At 39.1% G+C, this 22,270-nt stretch overlaps 1 protein-coding gene across 1 annotated transcript; it reads left to right on the top strand.

Annotated features, from left to right (window-relative positions):
• Positions 1–1,705: 1,705 nt before the first annotated feature.
• cars2 (cysteinyl-tRNA synthetase 2, mitochondrial) lies at positions 1,706–21,354 on the top strand. Its single transcript, XM_010868185.5, has 15 exons — positions 1,706–2,029; positions 2,116–2,166; positions 2,256–2,373; positions 2,498–2,569; positions 4,550–4,655; positions 4,770–4,850; positions 6,110–6,239; positions 6,856–6,989; positions 7,471–7,538; positions 8,161–8,227; positions 11,459–11,597; positions 11,866–11,989; positions 12,099–12,197; positions 13,023–13,241; positions 17,297–21,354. The coding sequence occupies exons 1-15, from the start codon at positions 1,785–1,787 to the stop codon at positions 17,360–17,362; spliced, it is 1,719 nt and encodes a 572-aa protein (XP_010866487.1). The 5' UTR covers positions 1,706–1,784; the 3' UTR covers positions 17,363–21,354.
• Positions 21,355–22,270: the final 916 nt, after the last annotated feature.

The raw sequence follows: 22,270 nt of genomic DNA, 5'->3' as shown, positions 1-22,270 counted from the left end.
ATATTTTGGTTTCATCTGACCATATGACATTCTCCCAATCCTCTTCTGGATCATCCAGATGCTCTCTAGCAAACCTCAGACGGGCCTGGACATGTACTGGCTTAAGCAGGGGGGCACACCTGGCACTGCAGGATTTGAGTCCCTGGCGGCGTAGTGTGTTACTGATGTTAGCTTTTGTTACTTTGGTCCCAGCTCTCTGCAGGTCATTCACTAGGTCCCCCCGTGTGGTTCTGGGATTTTTGCTCACCGTTCTTGTGATCATTTTGACCCCTCATTCTGTGTCTCATAGTTGAAGTATACCTATGATGAAAATTACAGGCCTCTCTCATCTTTTTAAGTGGGAAAACTTGCACAATTGGTGGCTGACTAAATACTTTTTTGCCCCACTGTAATTACATGTTGGTGTTTTCATTAGTAAAAACATTTGGTACTGTTCTGATGGAGCTAAAAACTGGAACAAAAAATCCTACATCTACATCTCTAAAGGTGATACAGAAGGCTAATGGCCAGTTAATATAAGTAATTGACAACTACATTAGATCATTGGCTGAATTGTTAAGTAATCAACAAGTGGTGATAATCACCTCCATTAACAAAAGGAATAATGGATCTAAAGGCTATTCAGCAATTTGGAATGTGGCCAATGGGGTGGGCGGAGTAAAACACCAGCAACAATTGCAAATACAGAGTGCCCCTTGATTTCTTTGCATATAATCATTCTATAGAGTCTCCTGAACATTTCCTAAAATACATTCACCGCGGCGTATAGAACAGTTTTTTTTATAGGCCAATATATATTTCATATGCATGAGTTACATTATGGCCAATGGGGTGGGCGGAGTAAAACACCAGCAACAATTGCAAATACAGAGTGCCCCTTGATTTCTTTGCATATAATTACTCTATCCACCTTCCTTGACATTTCCTACAATACATTCACAGCGGCGTATAGAACAGTTTTTTTTATAGGCCAATATATATTTCATATGCATGAGTTACATTATGGCCAATGGGGTGGGCGGAGTAAAACACCAGCAACAATTGCAAATACAGAGTGCCTTCCTTTACATTTCCTACAATACATTCACAGCGGCGTATAGAACAGTTTTTTTTTATAGGCCAATATATATTTCATATGCATTGAGTTACATTATGGCCAATGGGGTGGGAGGAGTAAAACACCAGCAACAATTGCAAATACTATGGAGTCTCCTGAACATTTCCTACAATACATTCACTGCGGCGTATAGAATAGTTTTTTTTTTTTATAGGCCAATATGTATTTCATATCCATTAAGTTACATTGTGGAAAAAGAGGGTGTGGAAATATTATGTTGCTAGATGTAGCACACTGTTCCCCATGATTAGACAGGTTTGTCTTACTCTACACATTCTCCTGGACATTTCCTAAACTGCTTTCTCTGTGGAATATTCAATAGTTTATTAGTTATGAGGCAATATGTATTCCATATTCTGTCATTGGCATTGTCTGAATTTTACCCTTGGAACGTGTTTTAACACCGACTAACACCCACTTTTTATCGAAATTACTCTTAAATATGATCATTTTTGAATTGTTGTCAATGTTTTGAGAGGTACATGTTCTCAAAAAATTAATAAACTAAATTTATCTCAGTTTTTAAGTAATTCGTTAGTCTCTTTTATTTTGAAAAATTCCAGATTTTCGTGACCCGGAAGTGTTTCTTTAATGTTGCTCACAAGACGCAGATACAAGACGCAGATAGTATATTGCTGTGCTATTATTTTTGCACAGCGTTTTAACCATGTGGACCTACATGACAACATTTAGCCCTTTTTTATTGAAAATAAGAAACGATTATGTTTTTTTCAGAGCCACTCAGTTGGTTTTACGAGGCAGATTACAAATTAGTAGACCCAGAACTTCACTTACGAGAGTACGTAACAACTGGATTCAACCATTAGGACACGACACGGGTTTAAAGACTTATAACAGTCTAACAAAACAGAAAGAACCGCTCATTTTGGCTCAGGAAGGAATTGCTACTTGGTATGGAAAACATGGGATTGATACGCTGTATCTACTAATGTTACTACTGATGTTTTTGGATTTGCTAACAATGGATGTCAATGCAGGTATAGCTGTGGACCTACCGTTTATGACCATGCTCACCTGGGGCACGCATGGTAATCCACTTACAGTCTTGGTATTGAAACAGTTGAATGTTGCAGATTTTACTGTACTGATACCTCTTATGTTTCCCCTCTGGGAATAGCTCCTATGTCAGATTTGACATTATACAGAGGGTTTTATCAAGAGTCTTTGGAGTCAGTGTCATCCATGTCATGGTCATAACTGACATTGATGATAAAATCATCAGAAGAGCGATAGAGGTAGGCTTTTTTTGTGTTTTACGACAACTGTCTAAACCTTAATGTTAAGGCCCTGTATTGGTGGTTTGTTCTGATGATATTAAAATGTTTTATACATTTTTTATATTTTTTATTACATTTTCAGGAAAGCATATCTCCAACAGTACTGGCCAGAATGTACGAGGAGGAATTTAAAAATGACATGCTAGCCTTGAAGGTGTGTGAGTATTGTCAAACCTTGATTTTGTGAATGGTTTCCAGTCAAGGTTGCTACTGACTTTAAAAGGTCACATATTAGAACTTAGAATATTAGTAGCATGGAAATGGTTGTACAAATGGTTGTACGTCAGTGTCCACTTGGTATTTTTAAATTTGTTATATATAATTTGAAATGTCCTTCATACTTGTTTGTTCAAAGAAAGTTCTGATTTCTTACAAGGCTATATAGGGTGGGATGTCAAGTTTAGCTAATAATTAAATGTGTCTATTGCTTTTTTACAGTCATGTGAAATAGTACATATAGATTGCCGGTGGTCTGGAATTTTTTCTATTTTTACATGTTCTGGCGGACTGTAGAGTATTGTACTTTGAATTGTTTGGAAATGTTTTAGATTAGATTCAACTGTACAAGTACAGTACAATGAAATGCAGTTAGCATCTAACCAGAAGTGCAAATAGAGGGCAGAAAAATTACATGTATTATATTATGTTATTATGTATATTACAAGTGGGATGTGCAATGAACGCCAATTCGGTGCAAAAGGCAGTACTAAAGGTGCAGTTAAGGCAAATAGAGGAGGGCTGAAAGTTTACAAGTATTAGGTATAGTGTATGTTACAAGTGGGATAATAGTTGTTCTAATAGTTGTTTGGGTAGAAATTGTAGTTGATAAATGGCATTCTGGCTGTGCAAAGGAGGCAAATAAGGGAGTGATGTATTAGAGTCGCATGAGCAACTGGGATTCAGAGATGGCAGCACTAAGGTCCCAGAGGTAGACCTGTGTTTAACAACTGTTAAAAAAATAATAATAAATGCAAGCACAATGGCAATTCTAAATGTGCAAAGAGGCAAACTGAATGTACAAGGTGCATGTGCCACTGAAATGCAGGGACAGAAGTGGTGAGGTTCCTGAGGTAGACACGTACCTGCAGCAATTGAAAAACGTTCATTAACCGGCTTCCAAGGCAGTGTCAGAGCAGTACAAAGGGTTGTTTTCATCGCACCATGCGGCCAGGTGCATAAACTCTTCCCTGTAGCCTGACTCGTCATTGTCACTAATCAGGCCTACTACCATGGTGTCATCTCCAAACTTGATGATGGTGTTGGAACTGTGTACAGGAACGCAGTTGTGGGTGAAGAGAGAGTACAGGAGGGGGCTCAGCACACAGCCTTGTGGAACATCAGTGTTCAGGATCAGAGTGGAGGAGGTGAAGTTGACAGGTTGGGGTCTGTTGGTTAGGATGTCCAGAGTCCAGTTGCAGAGAGAGGTGCTGATCGCCAGGTCATGGTGTTTGTTGACCAACCTCGAGGGGATGACTGTTTTGAATGCTGTGCTGAAGTCTATGAATAGCATTCTCACATAGGTGTTGGATTTGTCCAGGTGGGTCAGGGCAGAGTGTAAAGCTGTGGAGATGGTGTTCTCTGTTGACCTGTTCGACTGGTAGGCAAACTGATATGGATCCATTGTTGGTGGGAGGCAGGACTTAAGGTGGGCCAGAACTAGTCTTTTGAAGCACTTCATGATCGTGGGGGTGAGTGCATCCGGTCGGAAGTCATTCAGGCTAGATGCGGTCAAATGCTTCGGCACTGGCACAATGGTTGCGGTTTTGAAGCGCGTTGGGACAAGCGCCTGGGCCAGTGACATGTTGCCTGGGCCAGTGCAACTGCCCAGCACATGCTCTGGGCACACGCCCGGGGGCGCGATCAGGACCAGCAGCCTTGCGTGCAATGTCTTTGTAAGAGGGAAATGCTTAAAGTACTAAGTGCAGAAATGCCAATAATCATGTTGAGAAAAGTATATATTGCTTTATTGAGAATTGTATTTCTTTGTATGAATGAAATTTCTTTCCTCTAGTTTTGAGTAATGTCATGCTGATAAACAACCTGACAGCCTACTGATCACTACCAAATGGGACTAATTATTAAGGGCACCATTTGCTGTAGAGGGTTTGCATGTTTATTTTGTATTTTTTTTGAGGTGCTTCCTCCTGCAGTATACCTGAGAGTCACTGAGAATATACCTCAAATTGTGGCTTTCATTGAGGGCATCATGAGAAATGGACACGCATATGCCACAAAGCAGGGTATGTTAAAATACACAAAAGATCATATTCAACTACTTTCTCAAACTAAGATGAGTGTGCAAATAGTTGAGTGAGTTTGCAGGATTTGAATTGTGTGTGATCATTCTGCCACAGGGGATGTGTACTTTGATATCAGGTCCATTGGGGACCGCTACGGCAAGCTAATGGGTGCCAGCGATCTTGCCAGTGAACCTGGTAAGTTCCTTTTTCTGTCAAGCTTAATGATTTTTCTTTGTTTTTTGCCGGACCGTGTTAGCGGAGCCGGCCAAGAAGAGCGAGTCTCTTAATGACTGTGAGTGAGTGACTACCCCTTGTTGAATAGTGTAGTGGTTAGAGACGCAGACTTGCAATCTCATGTGGTCCTGCGACCGCATCTCCTCACAGTCAAAAAAATGTTGCATTAGGATTTATTCCGGATAGACAAAAACCTTGCTGGATGCAACCTTCAGTAGCTACTTAGACAATTTCTGGTGGATTTTTTGAAGTATGCATTTTTTGGGTTAATATAGGCTAGATCAAAACCCCTTGGGCAGTAAAAGAGTAGGAATGAATGAAAAACTATGAAATTATATAGCTTTGCCATGAAATTAAATGGCTTTGGCAATGTATAGTTCATCTTCTGTCTTGCTAGCAATTGCTCAATTGATAGATGCTATTTGAGGTGGACACCACAACGCTTAATGGTGTCTAGCGAAATATTCAAACTTGGCATGACAATGTTATCTAATATCAAGATGCTTTACAGACCCTGGGAAAACGTATAGCACCTTGGCATAGATTTTAAGGCCTCTCACGTGGGAGACATGGGTTCGAGTCCACTGAGGGGAAACAACAATTATCAGTTTTAATTAAGGGCTGGCTGAACTAGGCTTGCTTGGTTCCTTTTCTGGTTAAGACAACAGTTTGCTTGTTCAAGACTACAGGCAAGGAAAAGATTGACTGACTGTCTGACTGACTAATTGACTGACATGTTTTAGACCCTACTGAGTTGGGTTAAAACTTAATATTTAATTTGCCATTATGCCATTCTTCTAAACTCATCACTGTGACCTTTACACCCTGAATTGGCCCCCTCTTCACACTCAACGCTAGAACTTATCCAACTTATTGTCAAGTCACTTTTATGCCTTGTACCTTAGCTCACTACCTAAAATCTGCTACTCTGTTAGAATCCTGCACTCTGAATCTGGAAGATATATCACTTTGGTTACGCCTAATGAATATTTTTCTTAAATAGTAATTAAGTCATTGCAGTTTGCTGCTGCTGTTTGACTTGTTTTAGTGCTTGTATATATTTACAAGAAAATATTAGTTTTTGTGGACGGTCTTGCCTTTGAATGCCTTTGGCCAGGTCGGCCATGAAAATTTGAATTGGTTTTCAAATCACTTACCTGTTTAAATAACGGTTAATTAAATATTAAAATAGATAAAAGCTCTAACATACAGTTTTTTAGGGGATACAGAGAAACGTGACAGCAGGGATTTTGCCCTCTGGAAAGCATCCAAGCCACAGGAGCCCTCTTGGTCATCTCCCTGGGGCAAAGGAAGACCTGGCTGGCACATTGAATGCTCCACTATTGCCAGGTACACCCTCCTCTAAATGTTCTGTCATTGAAGAACCCCTTTAATCCGGCCCAGTTAGGGAGGCATATTGGCCTTGCATTGCCCATTGTTAGAGGCAGGGACTAGCTGAGAAATCTTGTGATTATTGTGGTCTAGCGTATCACTCAGACAGGTCAAGCAAGTTGTGATTGCTGATTGGAGAAGTGCCCCCCTACAAAAGCATTAGTCATTGTCTGTGATTACACATAGCCATTTCAGCATTGCATATCAGTTATGGCTACACAAAGAAATGTACAGCAAAGATATTGACATAATAAAATGTATATTTAATTGTGTAAATAATGTGTGTGTGTGTGTATATGTAATATAAAGCTATATTTATTTAATATCAATATATTATATATATTTCCATGCTGAAACTTACGAATAACACCAACAGTTGTGGGGTTGAGTGATTAGCCACTAGCCAGCAAAGCATCTACACAGCTGTAGCGTGTAATGCCTTTGTGCCAGCCAGAAAATGTAGTTCACAATAGAGCTAGAGAATCGCCTTGGTGATATGAAAGTATAAGTGGACTGGATGTGAATGGTCAAGCATTTTTCTCACTCTTGCCTTTTTCCCCTCCCTTCTATTCAGCTCTGTGTTTGGCAGCCAGTTAGACATCCACTCTGGGGGAATCGACCTAGCATTCCCTCATCACGAGAATGAGATTGCCCAGTGTGAGGCCTACCACCAGTGTGGGCAATGGGGCAACTACTTCCTGCACTCAGGTATGTGTTTGTCCTCACCCACGAATGAAATGAAAACCTACCACCTGCCAAATGCTGGTACATTTTGCTAGTGGCGGGTAAATCTGTCAACATCGATGAACAACTTGCATTTTGACAGAAGGTGTAGTTGCATAAACCATTTACTGTAATGTTTTAAGGAAAAAAAATAAAATAATTGGTGACAAATGTCTAATGTTTTTCCTTTTTCCTGACTCAATTACCAAAAAAATGGACAAAGCTTGTATGGCTTTTTGACATCTCTAGGTGACAATGGTCTGATGCTACACTTTTCTTTCTTGCTCTGTTTATTTTAATTGCATTGATCATTCACATCATGCTTCTGGACATTTTTGGGGTTAACAAGGGTCCAATATCTTCATCAATTAATGCTTCCATTGTATTAGTTGGCAGTAACCTGTCGTTGATAAACTGTTGCACAATTACATGATTCTTATTTGAATTAATTTTTTCTCTTTTGCAGGCCATTTACATCTGAAAGGAAGTGCAGAGAAAATGTCAAAGTCCTTGAAGAACTTCATAACCATAAAAGTGAAGTGTTACACTATCAACACTATTTTGTTTGAGGCTTTGTTTGAACTATTGACATTGTTATTTGTTGGAAAATATATACAGTGTATATAAAAAGTCTACACAACCCAGTTAAAATGCCAGGTTTTTGTGATATATAAATCACGTCAGAACCTTTTCCACTTTTAAAGTGGAAAAAAACTGCGGACCATGGCTTTTGCTCTGAGATCCAACTAAGAAAATGTCAGCAAAATCCTACTAGAACAGCTGAACTTTATTTGTGATTAATCAGAGTCATTTTAAATGATGGCAGGTCTGTAATGACTTCTATTTAACATGAGTTTGAATGTGATTGGTAAATTCTGAACACAGCCACATCCCCAGTTATAAGAGGGTGTGCACACTTATGTAACCAGGTTATTGTTTATTATTTTTCCTCCTCAAAGATTTCAGTTTGTTTTTCAATTGAATTGTTCACGTTATAGGTCACATTAAAAGGGGAAAAAGTTGTGACATGTTTATCTTTGTCTCATTATTTTACATCACAAGAACCTGGCATTTTAACAGGGGTGTGTTGACTTTTTATATCCATTGTATCTCCTTATTAAGATGTTATATCATAATGTTTCTCTTTCCCTTACAGGATTTTCTAGGATCTTATTCTGCCAATGAATTCCGAATGTTCTGCTTGTTGACCAAATACAGATCAGGTATGTCAACTGTGATTTATTTTAAATTTAATTTCTAACAACCACTCAACTTCACCAAAGCACTCTGTTTATCACCAACCAGTGTTGTTAGTACACACGCACTATAGGTAAACATTCCCTTACCAATAACCATAATTAAGCTCAGAGGCTCCTGACCTTACCACCAGGAGTCGCTAAACTCACCCCATCCAACCTGGGCAGCACTGAACCAATTAGCCCCGCCCTATGCTGAAACCCTAAGTGTTGTTGGTATGCAGTGACCTGGAGTCGAACACCTGGCCGCAAGGATGCAGCTGTATTGTGAGGCACTGACTTTACCACTCAGGAACTTTTTGAGAGTTTGAAAATTACACCATACAGCGAGGGTAGGCAAATGCAGTCCCGATGAGCCAAATCATTTCTTTCTAAACATTGGAAAGCAATTAACAAGCAGGTGGTAAACATAATTGTTTTAGACCTTCAGAAAAAGTCACATTCCCCTGTCATACAACAAAAAAGTTGGGACACTGTACAAATTGTGAGTAAAAAAGGAATGGAACAATTTACAAATCTCAAACTTATATTGAATTCACAATAGAATATAGATAACATATCAAATGTTGAATGTGAGACATTTTGTAATGTCATGCCAAATATTGGCTAATTTTTTATTTCATGAGAGCTACACATTCCAAAAAAGTTGGGACAGATAGCAATAAGAGGCCGGAAAAGTTAAATGTACAGGTAAGGAACAGCTGGAGGACCAATTTGCAACTTATTATGTCAATTGGCAACATGATTGGGTATAAAAAGAGCCTCTCAGAGTGGCAGTGTCTCTCAGAAGTCAAGATGGGCAGAGGATCACCAATTCCCCCAATGCTGCAATCTCTGTGCGTAAGGGTCAAGGCCGGAAAACCATACTGGATGCACGTGATATTCAGGCACTCAGATGGCACTGCATCACATACAGGAATGATACTGTATTGGAAATCACAACATGGGCTCAGGAATACTTCCAGAAAACATTGTCGGTGAACCCAATCCACCGTGCCATTCGCCGTTGCCGGCTAAAACTATAGGTCAAAAAAGAAGTCGTATCTAAATAGGATCCAGAAGCGCAGGCGTTTTCTCTGGGCCAAGGATCATTTAAAACGGACTGTGGCAAAGTGGAAAAGTGTTCTGTGGTCAGACTAATCAAAATTTTAAGTTAATTTTGGAAAACTGGGACGCCATGTCATCCGGACTAAAGAGGACAAGGACAACCCAAGTTGTTATCAGCGCTCAGTTCCGAAGCCTGCATCTCTGATGGTATGGGGTTACATGAGTGTGTGTGGCATGGGCAGCCTACACATCTGGAAAGGCACCATCAATGCTGACAGTTATATCCAAGTTCTAGAACAACATATGGTCCCATCCAGACGTCGTCTCTTTCAGGGAAGACTTTGCATTTTCCAACATGACAATGCCAGACCACATACTGCATCAATTACAATGACATGGCTGCATAGAAGAAGGATCCAGGTACTGAAATGGCCAGCCTGCAGTCCAGATCTTTCACCCATAGAAAACATTTGGCACATCATGAAGAGGTAGGTGCGACAAAGAAGACCTAAGACAGTTGAGCAACTAGAAGCCTGTATTAGACAAGAATGGGACAACATTCCTATTCATAAACTTGAGCAACTTGTCTCCTCAGTCCCCAGACGTTTGCAGTCTGTTATAAGAAGAAAAGATTATGCCACACAGTGGTAAACATGGCCTTTTCCCAACTTTTTTGAGATGTGTTGATGCCATGAAATTGAAAATCAACTTATTTTTCCCTTATAGTAATTCATTTTCTCAGTTTAAACATTTGATATGTACCATTGGGTGGTATCTACACTCACCTAAAGGATTATTAGGAACACCTGTTCAATTTCTCATTAATGCAATTATCTAATCAACCAATCACATGGCAGTTGCTTCAATGCATTTAGGGGTGTGGTCCTGGTCAAGACAATCTCCTGAACTCCAAACTGAATGTCAGAATGGGAAAGAAAGGTGATTTAAGCAATTTTGAGCGTGGCATGGTTGTTGGTGCCAGACGGGCCAGTCTGAGTATTTCACAGTCTACTCAGTTACTGGGATTTTCACACACAACCATTTCTAGGGTTTAAAAAGAATGGTGTGAAAAGGGAAAAACATCCAGTATGCGGCAGTCCTGTGGGTGAAAATGCCTTGTTGATGCTAGAGGTCAGAGGAGAATGGGCCGACTGATTCAAGCTGATAGAAGAGCACCTTTACTTAAATAACCACTCGTTACAACCAAGGTATGCAGCAAAGCATTTGTGAAGTCACAACACGCACATCCTTGAGGCGGATGGGCTACAACAGCAGAAGACCCCACCGGGTACCACTCATCTCCACTACAAATAGGAAAAAGAGGCTACAATTTGCACGAGCTCACCAAAATTGGACAGTTGATGACTGGAAGAATGTTGCCTGGTCTGATGAGTCTCGATTTTTGTTGAGACATTCAGGTGGTAGAGTCAGAATTTGGCGTTACCAGAATGAGAACATGGATCCATCATGCCTTGTTACCACTGTGCAGGCTGGTGGTGGTGGTGTAATGATGTGGGGGATGTTTTCTTGGCACACTTTAGGCCCCTTAGTGCCAATTGGGCATCGTTTAAATGCCACGGCCTACCTGAGCATTGTTTCTGACCATGTCCATCCCTTTATGACCACCATGTACCCATCTTCTGATGGCTACTTCCAGCAGGATAATGCACCATGTCATAAAGCTCGAATCATTTCAAATTGGTTTCTTGAACATGACAATGAGTTCACTGAAATGGCCCCCACAGTCACCAGATCTCAACCCAATAGAGCATCTTTGGGATGTGGTGGAATGGGAGCTTCGTGCCCTGGATGTGCTTCCCACAAATCTCCATCAACTGCAAGATGCTATCCTATCAATATGGGCCAACATTTCTAAAGAATGCTTTCAGCACCATGTTGAATCAATGCCATGTAGAATTAAGGCAGTTCTGAAGGCGAAAGGGGGTCAAACACAGTATTAGTTTGGTGTTCCTAATAATCCTTTAGGTGATTGTATGTTGTATTCTGAATAAAATATAGAAATTTGAAACTTCCACATCATTGCATTTTGTTTTTATTCACAATTGTACAGTGTCCCAACTTTTTTGGAATCGGGTTTGTATTTTCCTGCTTTCATTTTTGCTCTGTTATCATCTCTGTTGTTATTTACAGCAATCGACTACAGTGACACCAGCATGAACGAAGCCCGGAGCTTCCTGGCAACCATTGCCGCATTTAACCATGATGCCAAGGCTTACATGAGGGGTCAGCTGCAGTGCCAAGCTGTGCAGGAGGAGGCATTATGGGAACTGTAAAGATTCCCATAATCTTTACAGAACAGTTCATAAGCTGAATGCTCCAAACTGAACAAGCCGACGAAAGCTATCAAGCTCCCGTTTTTTTTCATTATGAAGCTTTAACAATCCCTTTCCATTGGTTCCTCACGAGATTCACATTAATTACACTTAATTGCAGGAATTATGAGCATAACTCATTTGTTTTGTGCAATCATGGATTGAACTGCCCAAAAAACAAACTGCCTCATCTTTATAACATATCCTGTCATTTTTATTTTCAAGGTTAGCTCAAACCAAATCAAGCTTTGTTCAAGCTCTGGCAGATGACTTTGATACTCCGCGGGCTGTCAACGCCATCATGACTCTTATTTACCAAGGCAACCGTAATCTCCAGCCCATCACCAAGGTAACTTGTGACCAATTGCAATCTTTACAAATTCAACAAGTAACTAACCCAAGTAAGATATTTTGAAGGTATTGCCTGTAATGTTTCTCATTATGCCTTGTCTAAGTAGCCTGATGGATCACCAAGAAGCCCAGCTGTGTTTGGGGCCATCCTCGCCTACATCAGGGATGTTTTCGAGGTTCTGGGAATCGACCTTGTGGACATTAAGGTCAGAAGTTAAATAAAGCCTGACTGAAATTACAAAATAGCCTTTCTCTTAAATACTATCCTCTATAGTCAGTGATCAAGCCATTCATGCTGTTTACACTATGCAACCTCTTAAAGACAATATTTCTGTTTTCACAGAGACAAATGTATGCATAATAAAATAAAATTTTAAAACTAGAACATAATATGCAAAACAATTTTATTGTAGCATTGTACACAAAGAGTTCCATAAAGAACAGACTAGCAACATTACTTTAGAGGGTTTACCACAATATGCAAACCACTGAAAAGAATGACCAGGCTAGTTTGCAAAAAAGTATATGGATCATCTGTATAAATCTGGACAGGTGAGACAAAGATTAACCTGTACCGAGGAGTGGAAAGAGGAAATTAAGAGAGAGAGGAAATTCAACTTTATTGGTGAAATACTGAGGAAAGAGTTTGCTGAATAAGTTTAGGGCCAGATTCAAACCTATGCTGCTGCAGTACATACCTTATGCACGGAATGCTGCAGCTTTAACTGCTGAACCATCCTGCACTATTATGCACATCTTTTACTGATCGGATTCAATCCCAGCCCTATTCCAGTGCAACATATTATGTTACATACGTTGTATACACTTTACTGTAAATTACTATAAATTACTAAGAACTGCCATCAGCTCATTTACGTAAATGCCAACAGGACCGGTTGTATGGATATTACTTGTTTTTGACACATTACTCTTTCTGGGTAAAAGGGATAACTACATTTTAAGCATATAAGTATTCTTTCAAAACCCAACTGGTGGATTTCTGAAATCTCACCATTCTTCTTTATCTTCAGGAAGCTCATTCTGTAAATTGTTCAGGGACCTTAGAGAACGTTGTGGAGCAGCTGGCTCGTTTCCGTACTGAGGTACGGGCCTTCGCCCTTTCTGTGGAAGACGTGCCCCCTGGAGTGCCCTCCCATGTCAGACCAAGGCCACACCCTGACAGAGTACCCCTCCTGAAGGCGTGCGACAAACTTCGGAAAGACCTTGCACCTTTGGGTGTGCACATCAAGGTTAGTATATGTGCCTGTCTGTGTGTTGGGTGAGGGGTGTGGCACGTTAGATATTCTTTTAACTTAGACTTCAATAGTAACATAGTTACTATTACATTCATTTGAATACATTGAGGACCAAAATAAGAGACATCAAACTAAAAAGTTGGACACTTGGATATTTTCTGCCGTCTAGTGTCTAAGACTACATTCTGCATCAAAATTTTAAATGCTAACGTTGATAAAATGCAAGTTAAAAATGTTTGTAATATACAATGTCTTACAAAAGCATTCTGACTCTCGACTAATTCTCTTATTTTACTGAATTACAAATGTTACGCTGAAGTATCGTTCTGTTTCATATTTTATTTAAACATGGACAACCAATCTGTTATTTTAAGGTAAATTGTTTTTGTCAAGACATATGTATGAAAAAATTATCTTTAATATATTACTCATGTTCAACCTCTGCTGTGGAAGCTTCTAGTTCAAACAAATTAAATTGACTGGATTTAAACCTTACTGTTGAAGGATCATTGTTCAGGCTGTGAGTCTGGAGTAGAACCAAGACCAAAGAGCATTTTACAGACTTTACAGATAAATAAATGTAAGGATATGAAATAATATTCAAGTGGTAAGGATATCCCCGTGACCACGGTTGGATAAAAGATCAGGAAGTTGAAGCTGCATCTCACCACTTCCAAAAAAATTTCTGTCCCTCAAAGTTCTGTGCTCAAAACATTAGTCTTGTGAGAGAAGCTACAGAAAGGTCAGCAATATATATATTTTTTGGTTAGATATGACCAAGTTATCACCTTGAGTTTTGGCCCAAAGGCTATATCTGGGGCGCCAACCTAACACTGCCAATGCCTCAATGAACACCATCCCTACACTGAAGTATGGGGGTGGTAGCATCATGCTGACAGGACTGGGATTCTTGCTCAAATTTGCTCAAAATGCAGAGAAGAATTTAAATCTACTTCAGTCCTCTAAGCATGATCCCAACCAGAAGGTCAAAGCAATACTCAGATGGCTGAAGAACAAAAAGATGAATGTCCTGCAGTTGATCAAAGTCCTGTCATCAGTCCCACTCAGTCCCAACCATATAAACAACCTGGAGCAAATCTGCGTAGAAGAATGGGCCAAAATTACTTAGACAAAGTTGGTACATATTTACCAAAAGCAATGGTGGCACTATGTAAGGCATTAACCCACTCATACAGTATACCTTAGAAGTAAATGATGATGCCATCCCCAAATTCATTATTCCAAGCTAATGAATTTAATATATTGTTGTGTATACTAAATTAGACAAACAACAACATGAGCCAACATTTACTAGTAGAATTTTCTTTTGTATTGATAAATGCTTTCTCATGTTTTGGTTGCTACAGGAGTTAAGTGTTTTACAGTAACTACAATCACGGCCCATTTGTTTGTTCTAAATTTTCCATTGCCATGCTGGTTGCGATATACATGACACCTAATAATGATGTAATAGGCTACAAAACCACTACATCTTCAAACTAAACTAGACTAAGCGCCAAGATTTCATGAAACAAAGTAACCGATCAGCCTACTAATTGGAGATGACTTTCAAGCTTTTTTGCGTCTGTTTTCCTAAGCCTGAATGATGGAAAGACATTCTTGTTATCTCTACGACTAATATGAAAAGAAAACACACAGACTCCCTGCTGACATGAGAGTTACTGATGTGGATCTTGCAAATTGAAGAGAGGCATTGAATAAATAGTTGAATGTAGGGATAGTGCTGATGGGAAGAATGCTATGAGTAGGTGTCCTGTGTATTTGTTCCCGAAGACATCCAACCGTCCAATAGTATATTTGGACACTGACACAATTTTCAGAATTTTGTCTCTGTACACCACCAAAATGGATTTGAAATGACACAACCGTGATACAATTGAAGTGCCAAATTCCAAGAATGTCCATTGTGGTGGTAATGTTATCGATCGACACTCTTAAAGGAGTAAGAAACAGAGACAAAATTCTCTAGGCACATTCTAACAGTTTTATTAATATTTGCAAATATGAGAGACGCGTCAAATGCTTACAAACATAATCATCCGTGGAGTCTCTAACTCCATACATGAACAATCTGTATTTATTTCAAATGTTAGAAGGGGTGTGGTAAGTTGTTGCCATCTGTCTTGTGTAACATTTACCCAAATGCCGGGCTGTCCCCCCACCTTATCCTTCTCAACTCCTGAGGAGACACAATGTCTGGTTAATCAACAGAGACACTAAAGGGTTATACAGATTTACGAGTACTACTCTAATCCACCTGTGCCGTTCAAGGATTCTGGTCAAGGATGTCCCACTAGGACAAATACCAAATCCCTCTCAGCATCATTAACTAGTAACTCATTCATTCTCACATCCAAACAATGGGACTCAGTCCTTTAAACAGTAAGAATGCATCAGGTTTCAGAATTTCCACAACACCATCTTTAAAGTAAAGCACCGATCAAATCAATTTTGCTGAATTTGGCTGATTCTGAGCAGAAAATATATTCCTATACACTTCAGAATTAATCCGGCTGCTTCTGTCACATCATCAATAAACACTAGTGACCCAGTGCCATTGGAAGATATGCATGCCCATGCCATCACACTACCTCCAGTGTTTTATACAGATGATGTGGTATGCTAAGGATCATGAGCCGTTCCAAGCCTTCTACATACTTTTTTCTTCCCATCATACTGCTACAGGTTGATCTTAGTTTCATCTGTCCAAAGAATGCTTTTCCAGCACTGGGCTGGCTTTTTAAGATGTTTTTTGGCAAAATGCTTTTCCAGCACTGGGCTGGCTTTTTAAGATGTTTTTTGGCAAAATTTCTTGAGGCTTTTGAATGGCTTTTAAAGAACACTCCTGGAGAGTGTTCTTTACTTGGCTGGATGTTTTGAAGGGGTTTTTCTTTACCATGGAAAGGATCCTACGATCATCCACCACTGTTGTCTTCCGTGGAAGTCCCAGCCTTTTTGTGTTGCAGAGCTCACCAGTGCCATATTTTGTTCTCCAAATGTACCAAACTGTTGATTTGGCCACTCCTAATATTCCTGAAACAGCTTTTTAATAAATTGTCCAATAACTTTTGGAGGCTACATATTTGTAGTTGTAATTCCTAAACCCTTCCTCCAATTTGGATGTGAACGCTCTCAAATTAAAACTGAGAGACTGCACTTTAAGCCTCTCTTCATTATTCAACTGTAACTTGAATATATTTTGGTAAGCAGACAAAATAACAAAACTTGTGTTAGTGTCCAATTATCTCGAACCTAACTGTATATGCATTCTTGCCAATCAGCAACAGGCATTCAACTATACTATGATAACAAATATTATGTGTGGGCATTCAAAACTTATGCAAGGATCATTTTTCATTTTATACATTTTTATTTTCTTTACACAAGATTAACAGTCATCTTGCAATAATTAATTCAGTCAAATTTGAGTATAGTTTAAAACATAACCTGTTTAAATGTGTCCCAAGAAAAGGGAAGCTGAGGGTGTATGATATGGTGAATCAATAATAATAATCCAAAATAATTATAACCAAAACAGTACTTCTCTTCCAGTTATGTGCGGTACGATTTTGTTTTCCACTAATAAAGTTGCTTATAATCATCTAAAACATGCCTTTAAAATACCATAATTGGGTAAGTGTCCACTGCCATTGTAAAAACCCTTCTATACAAACCTTCACCTGTGATCAGTTGTAGTGAATCACATGATTTCAGGACAGATTCAGCAGTTTCTGTAAATGTACTGTGTTGGTTATAGAATTTTAAAACAAAAGCTTTACCGTGAGCACCAAGGTGTTTTTTGGGAAAGTTGTGGAAAGAGACCTCAAGGGGTTGGGTATACAAATATAAAAAATCTTTCACTGCATATAGTAATTGTTAACATAGTTTTTTGTGTCAAAGCATTTTGTTTTATAAAATGTTTTTGTTACAAACTGTACAAAATATTTTTTTAAGTAGCCTTTTTACATCTGCTCTTGGATAGATCAATAAAAAGGGGTCCATGATTATTATTACTTTTTTTTATTCAGGACAGAGGAACCAACTCCACGTGGGAGATTTCTCAAAAGAGGCCAGCTTACCAGCAGGACAAGTAGGACAGTATTGCGGACGGGTTGTGCATATATGCATAGACAATTACATTCTAGTTAAGACTGAGCATCACTGTAAATACTGGGATGCTCGCTTTGGGCTATGTCACTGGCATTGTATGGGATATGCTTGCAATGTTTAGGAAATTTACTTTTAAGACATCGCAAAATGCTATTGTGCTCAGCAAAATGTTCATCGAATTGTGTGTAAATTGTATGATTTTGTTTCCCCCAGATAATTTCTTTTAAATGCTATCATTTTTGCTATCAAAAAAATGTTTTTGGGGAATGTTAAATATGTCAATGTTTTAATGTCATCTTTTTTTTGTCAGATTATTTATTATACTTAGCCCTAAAAAAGTAGAATTTGTCTTTCTGATGATTTTAGGTTTTCATCTAAGAATTTGATGCCGATTTATTTACCTAATACATGTGATCAGGCGGATGCTAACAGGAAATGTTAATGTCTTTCTATACATTTTGACAGGCAGTTTGTTCATTCCACTTTTTTCACGCGAAACAGAGTTTGTGGATAAAAAGCAGTGATTAATAATGCTTGCCTGCATTAGTGCACATAAATAGAATATCCTTTTCACTTCTTTTTTAAAGAGTGACTTCTGCTGCATGTTCCATTTCAAATATCCGATAACCTTTACACATCAGTTAACAACAATAAACGGTCAGGACGTTCATAGGTGTGTACTTCTTTGAAGGTGTGGGAGGTGAGGACCAATGACAGACTTTGTTTGGGTTTGTGTGCTCCAGAAATGAAAAATAAACAGAAGCAAAGCGATCATCAGACAAAGCATGGACTACAACGGTGTACATCTGGATTTGGCATTAATTAGATTGCGAGAGGTGATGTTTGAAAAACGTATGAACAGTTATGCAGAGTTGGCTACCTTTCTACTGGACAAGTAAGGTTACAGTAGACACATCATTTAGCTAGTTAGCTACAGGAGATAGTCAAGGAAAGCTATGTGTAAATTACTGCTAGATTGATGATGACATAGAGACAATTATTTGACATAGGAAGTCATTCGATGTTGTTTCACGGTCAACGGTCTTACCATCACATAGCTAGGGCAAGCTTGCATGATTATGATTTCAAGTTAGTTAGCTTGCCATCAACTAAATTGTCACAGAAATACTAACTGTTTCTCAATGTCAAGGATCCTTCCTTGGTAGGACTGGGAACCACTGTTATAGACGGTCTAAAATCAGCATAGATGAAAATGTAGAATATCGAGGATTTCAGCATAATTTTTGTGGAAATGGGCTGGGATTTCTCCTACGCAGTTGTAAACTTTGCACATTTCAGGCACCTCTATAAAGTCTCACAAAGCAAACCAATATGCCGGCAATGTACCAGTATCGTCCAAATACTGCAGGGCAAATATTTAGGAGTTCTTAGGGAAATAAAAACAAGGTAGAATTTCTAGTAAAAAGGCATATGAGGTGAGACCTGTACAATTCTTTCTGCGTCTTTAGATGGACAGAAATGTGAAAGCGAATAACTGGATCCAAATTTTCTAACTATATACGATGATCAGATCTGGAAGTTAAATATTGTCTGTTATATCCCCTCCTTAGAGAAGACGTAACACGCCTAACCACACACGCTAAAACAGGAAGAGGATTGGGAGGGCAGGAATGGACTACAGACATCCGAAAGTACAATTTTCAGAGGGTGTTTTTTGGTCTCCCCTAAATCATATGGCAGTACCAGGTTAAACAAAAAAAACACAGGGGCTGACCAGGTTAAACAAAAAACACAATTTTGATAACAAAGGGATAAACCAAAATGTGGACTTCACTCAGTAACTAGTTCAAACTAATGTCCACACAAACACCTGCCATCATCCTCAAGAAGAAAAAAACAGTCCTCCTTCCCTCCCCCTCAAAAAAAAAAAAAAAAAGGAAGGGTATTTAAATTTTTTAAACCAATGACACCTACTGATTGGACAACAGCAACACAGGTTCAAGCAGGATAATGAGAGCATTGGGTTCATGATTGGACCTTGGATGCAGAAGGGGTAATCAATTAATAGGGGACGAACAGGAACACCTGTGAAAACAGAGATGGACAGAGGGTGACAGAAACAAATAGCAAATAATCACATACAAACTCTGAAACGTCCAGGGATGTAACATTGTCACTACAGTCAAAGAGCACGAAGAGCAAAGCAAACAAGGGAGACTTTGTTGAAGTTTGTTGGATTCCAGACTTTACCTCCCTCTAGTGGACATATACCACAAGCCTCTGCTGGTGGAAGCAACCACGTTCTTTTACTTGGTTGAGTTCACAATGCAAATTACCTTAAATGGGCCAAACCCAACCCTTAACCCCCCACTGGGTAGATCTGTTAATTTGGTTAATCAAACAAAAGCACATTAGAAAGCATTCAAGAAGAGCAGAGATTTCCATTGAATTTCTTGACCATAAAGCCTGCAAAATTGAAAAAAATAAAATAAATAAAGGGTCCAGCAGTGTTCATCGGCACAAGATGGTGGAAACCTACTCAGTGATCTCCCACAGAATTCTAGCACTCTTATTGCTGTGTCACAATCAGTTGTCATGTCAAATGCACTGTTGTTACCTGCTTTTCTACAGTGCACTTCATTACTTCCTCTCCCAGAGTATTAATTTCACATCCCACTTCTGTTAACATAACAACAAAACAGAATACAAAATGATTCACCTTTACGCGTAACCCACCCGATTTTCCAAAAACAAATCATGTCTTAACAAAGTGAGAAAACCTAAAGACAAAGCTCTTCTGAACAATATTTATTTTTTCTAAATCCTTTTGCCTTGTCTCAAGTGGAACACCCACATATTTAATTTTGCATGTGAATGACAGTCACCTGCACAGGTTAGCAAATTAGCAATTCTCTACTTATGCCCCAAACTAGTTCCATGGAGTGTCTGTTGGCTTTTGTTTCTTCTATTCCATATTTCAGAGATGGCTTGTTGATGGCTAGCTAACAGACTTGAAAGCATAATTGTGCTTGCTAGCTACATTACAGTAAGATCATCAACACGGAAACAATAATATACAAGTTTTGACCAGTTTGCACAAGGCTAAATCTAGCTAAATGGCAATGTAATTGTTTCCTCCGAGCGGTAGTTGCTTTTTGCATTAGGCTTGGTCAAACAACCCACAGTGCATGTTGGTTTTTATCTTTTGTAGAGAACACCACAAATATTAGCTAGGTTGTAATACTATATTTCAGTAGGAAAAGGAATGGAACATAGCTAGCTAATGTTATCTTATCGTCTCGCCCAGAGACTTTGGAGAAACCTTCCTAAAACGTCTGGCTTCCTAGAAATAAAAGAAACGACAACCACTAATGATTTTCTCAGTAGAATAATTGTTTTTCCGTCATCATCAAACAATCAGTAACCTTCACATTGCTTTACTTGGCTAACTAGCTAAATTATGTATGTAATGTTACCTTCCTTGTTCTGTAGAAGGGTAGCCAACTCTGCAGCAACTCTGCAGCATTTTTCAAACTTGTGCTGTAATTCTTTAAATGCCAATTCCAGATTTACCCTTGTTTTATGTAAACCTCTGCACATCCAATCTACCAGTGCCTGCTGTTCGGTCAGATGCTTATTTTACTTCCCTATATTTTAGTTTCTGGAGCGGTTAGTGTACATGAACCCAAACAATGCCTGTCATTTGTCCTCACCTCACACACCTTCAAGGAAGTACACGCCTAAGAACGTCCTGACCTTCCATGTTAGACTTGCAACTGTGGCAGTGGGGACTGACCAGCTTATGGCCTCATAGACAATAGATTATTTTAAAGGAGTGCCATTCTGAAAAGGAATGGAAAATTACCGTAAACGGCCAGGACACCCGAGACAAATAATAATCAAAGGCTTTTCCATCACCATTGACCCAGAACAAATCATAGAGGAATTACAGAAACAAGGTGTTTCCACACAGTCAATAGTATGACCAGCAGGAGGAATAAACAAACCACCATTATTTTTGTCATTCAGCTGTGACTTTTATCCAGAGTGACTTGCATACAATATTGATTGCATACATTTTACCACTCTACACCTTGACAGGGGCTGTCTAATGTGGCCCGAAGACTACTCAACTGCTTAAAATAATTCTTTATTTCTTTCAATACAGGGTAGGAAAAGATCAAACATTCATCCGTATTACCCAATGTTAAAACTTCATGCTTTTTAAACGCACTGCACAGAATTGCACAAACCCCATGAGACGCGTGAGATCTGGCAAGGAACACCCACAAAATGTGTTTTAAAGAGACACATGATGCAAATTTCACAAAATTTTGAGGTGCCTACTCAGCAACATCTCAGCAGTTCCCTAACACCTGTTTTTAGTATGTTCCATCCAAGCCTTTCTGTCCTGGACACAGCCACTGCTCCAAAAACCAGGCCCATCCAGTCCAAAGGATACTGAGGCCTCCAAACCAATGCAGAAAGAACTCCAGGGCCCTTGCAAAGATTAAATGCTGTGAGGCTCAGTCTAAAAGTCTTTTTAATTTTAAAACAATTCTGAACATTAATTGCTGTCCATTTTAATATTTTACACACTAACATCATTGGACTACAGGGTAACATAATAATTTTTTTATATTTTAACTGAGAAAAATGGCCATGCTGCTTATATTAATTAAATGCTTTGAACACCCAGTTTTGACTCATTTTCAGGTTGTGATGTCCTGAGCAGAGACAGGACCCAGTTACACAGGGAAGGAGTGGCTCTCCTGATTAAGAGCTCTCTCCAACTCATCTCCATCTCAGTAATCTCAGACCAATTACGGCAAAGCAAGTTCATCAAAGCCACAGTAGGCTGCCCCTGTGGAATTATCCCATCCCTCCACCACTAATTGCCTCCCAAAGCAAAATAATGTGTTATTCCAATG

Source organism: Esox lucius, chromosome 22, assembly GCF_011004845.1.
Source record: "Esox lucius isolate fEsoLuc1 chromosome 22, fEsoLuc1.pri, whole genome shotgun sequence".
NCBI lineage: Eukaryota > Metazoa > Chordata > Actinopteri > Esociformes > Esocidae > Esox > Esox lucius.
This window is presented reverse-complemented; position numbering and strand designations above follow the sequence as displayed.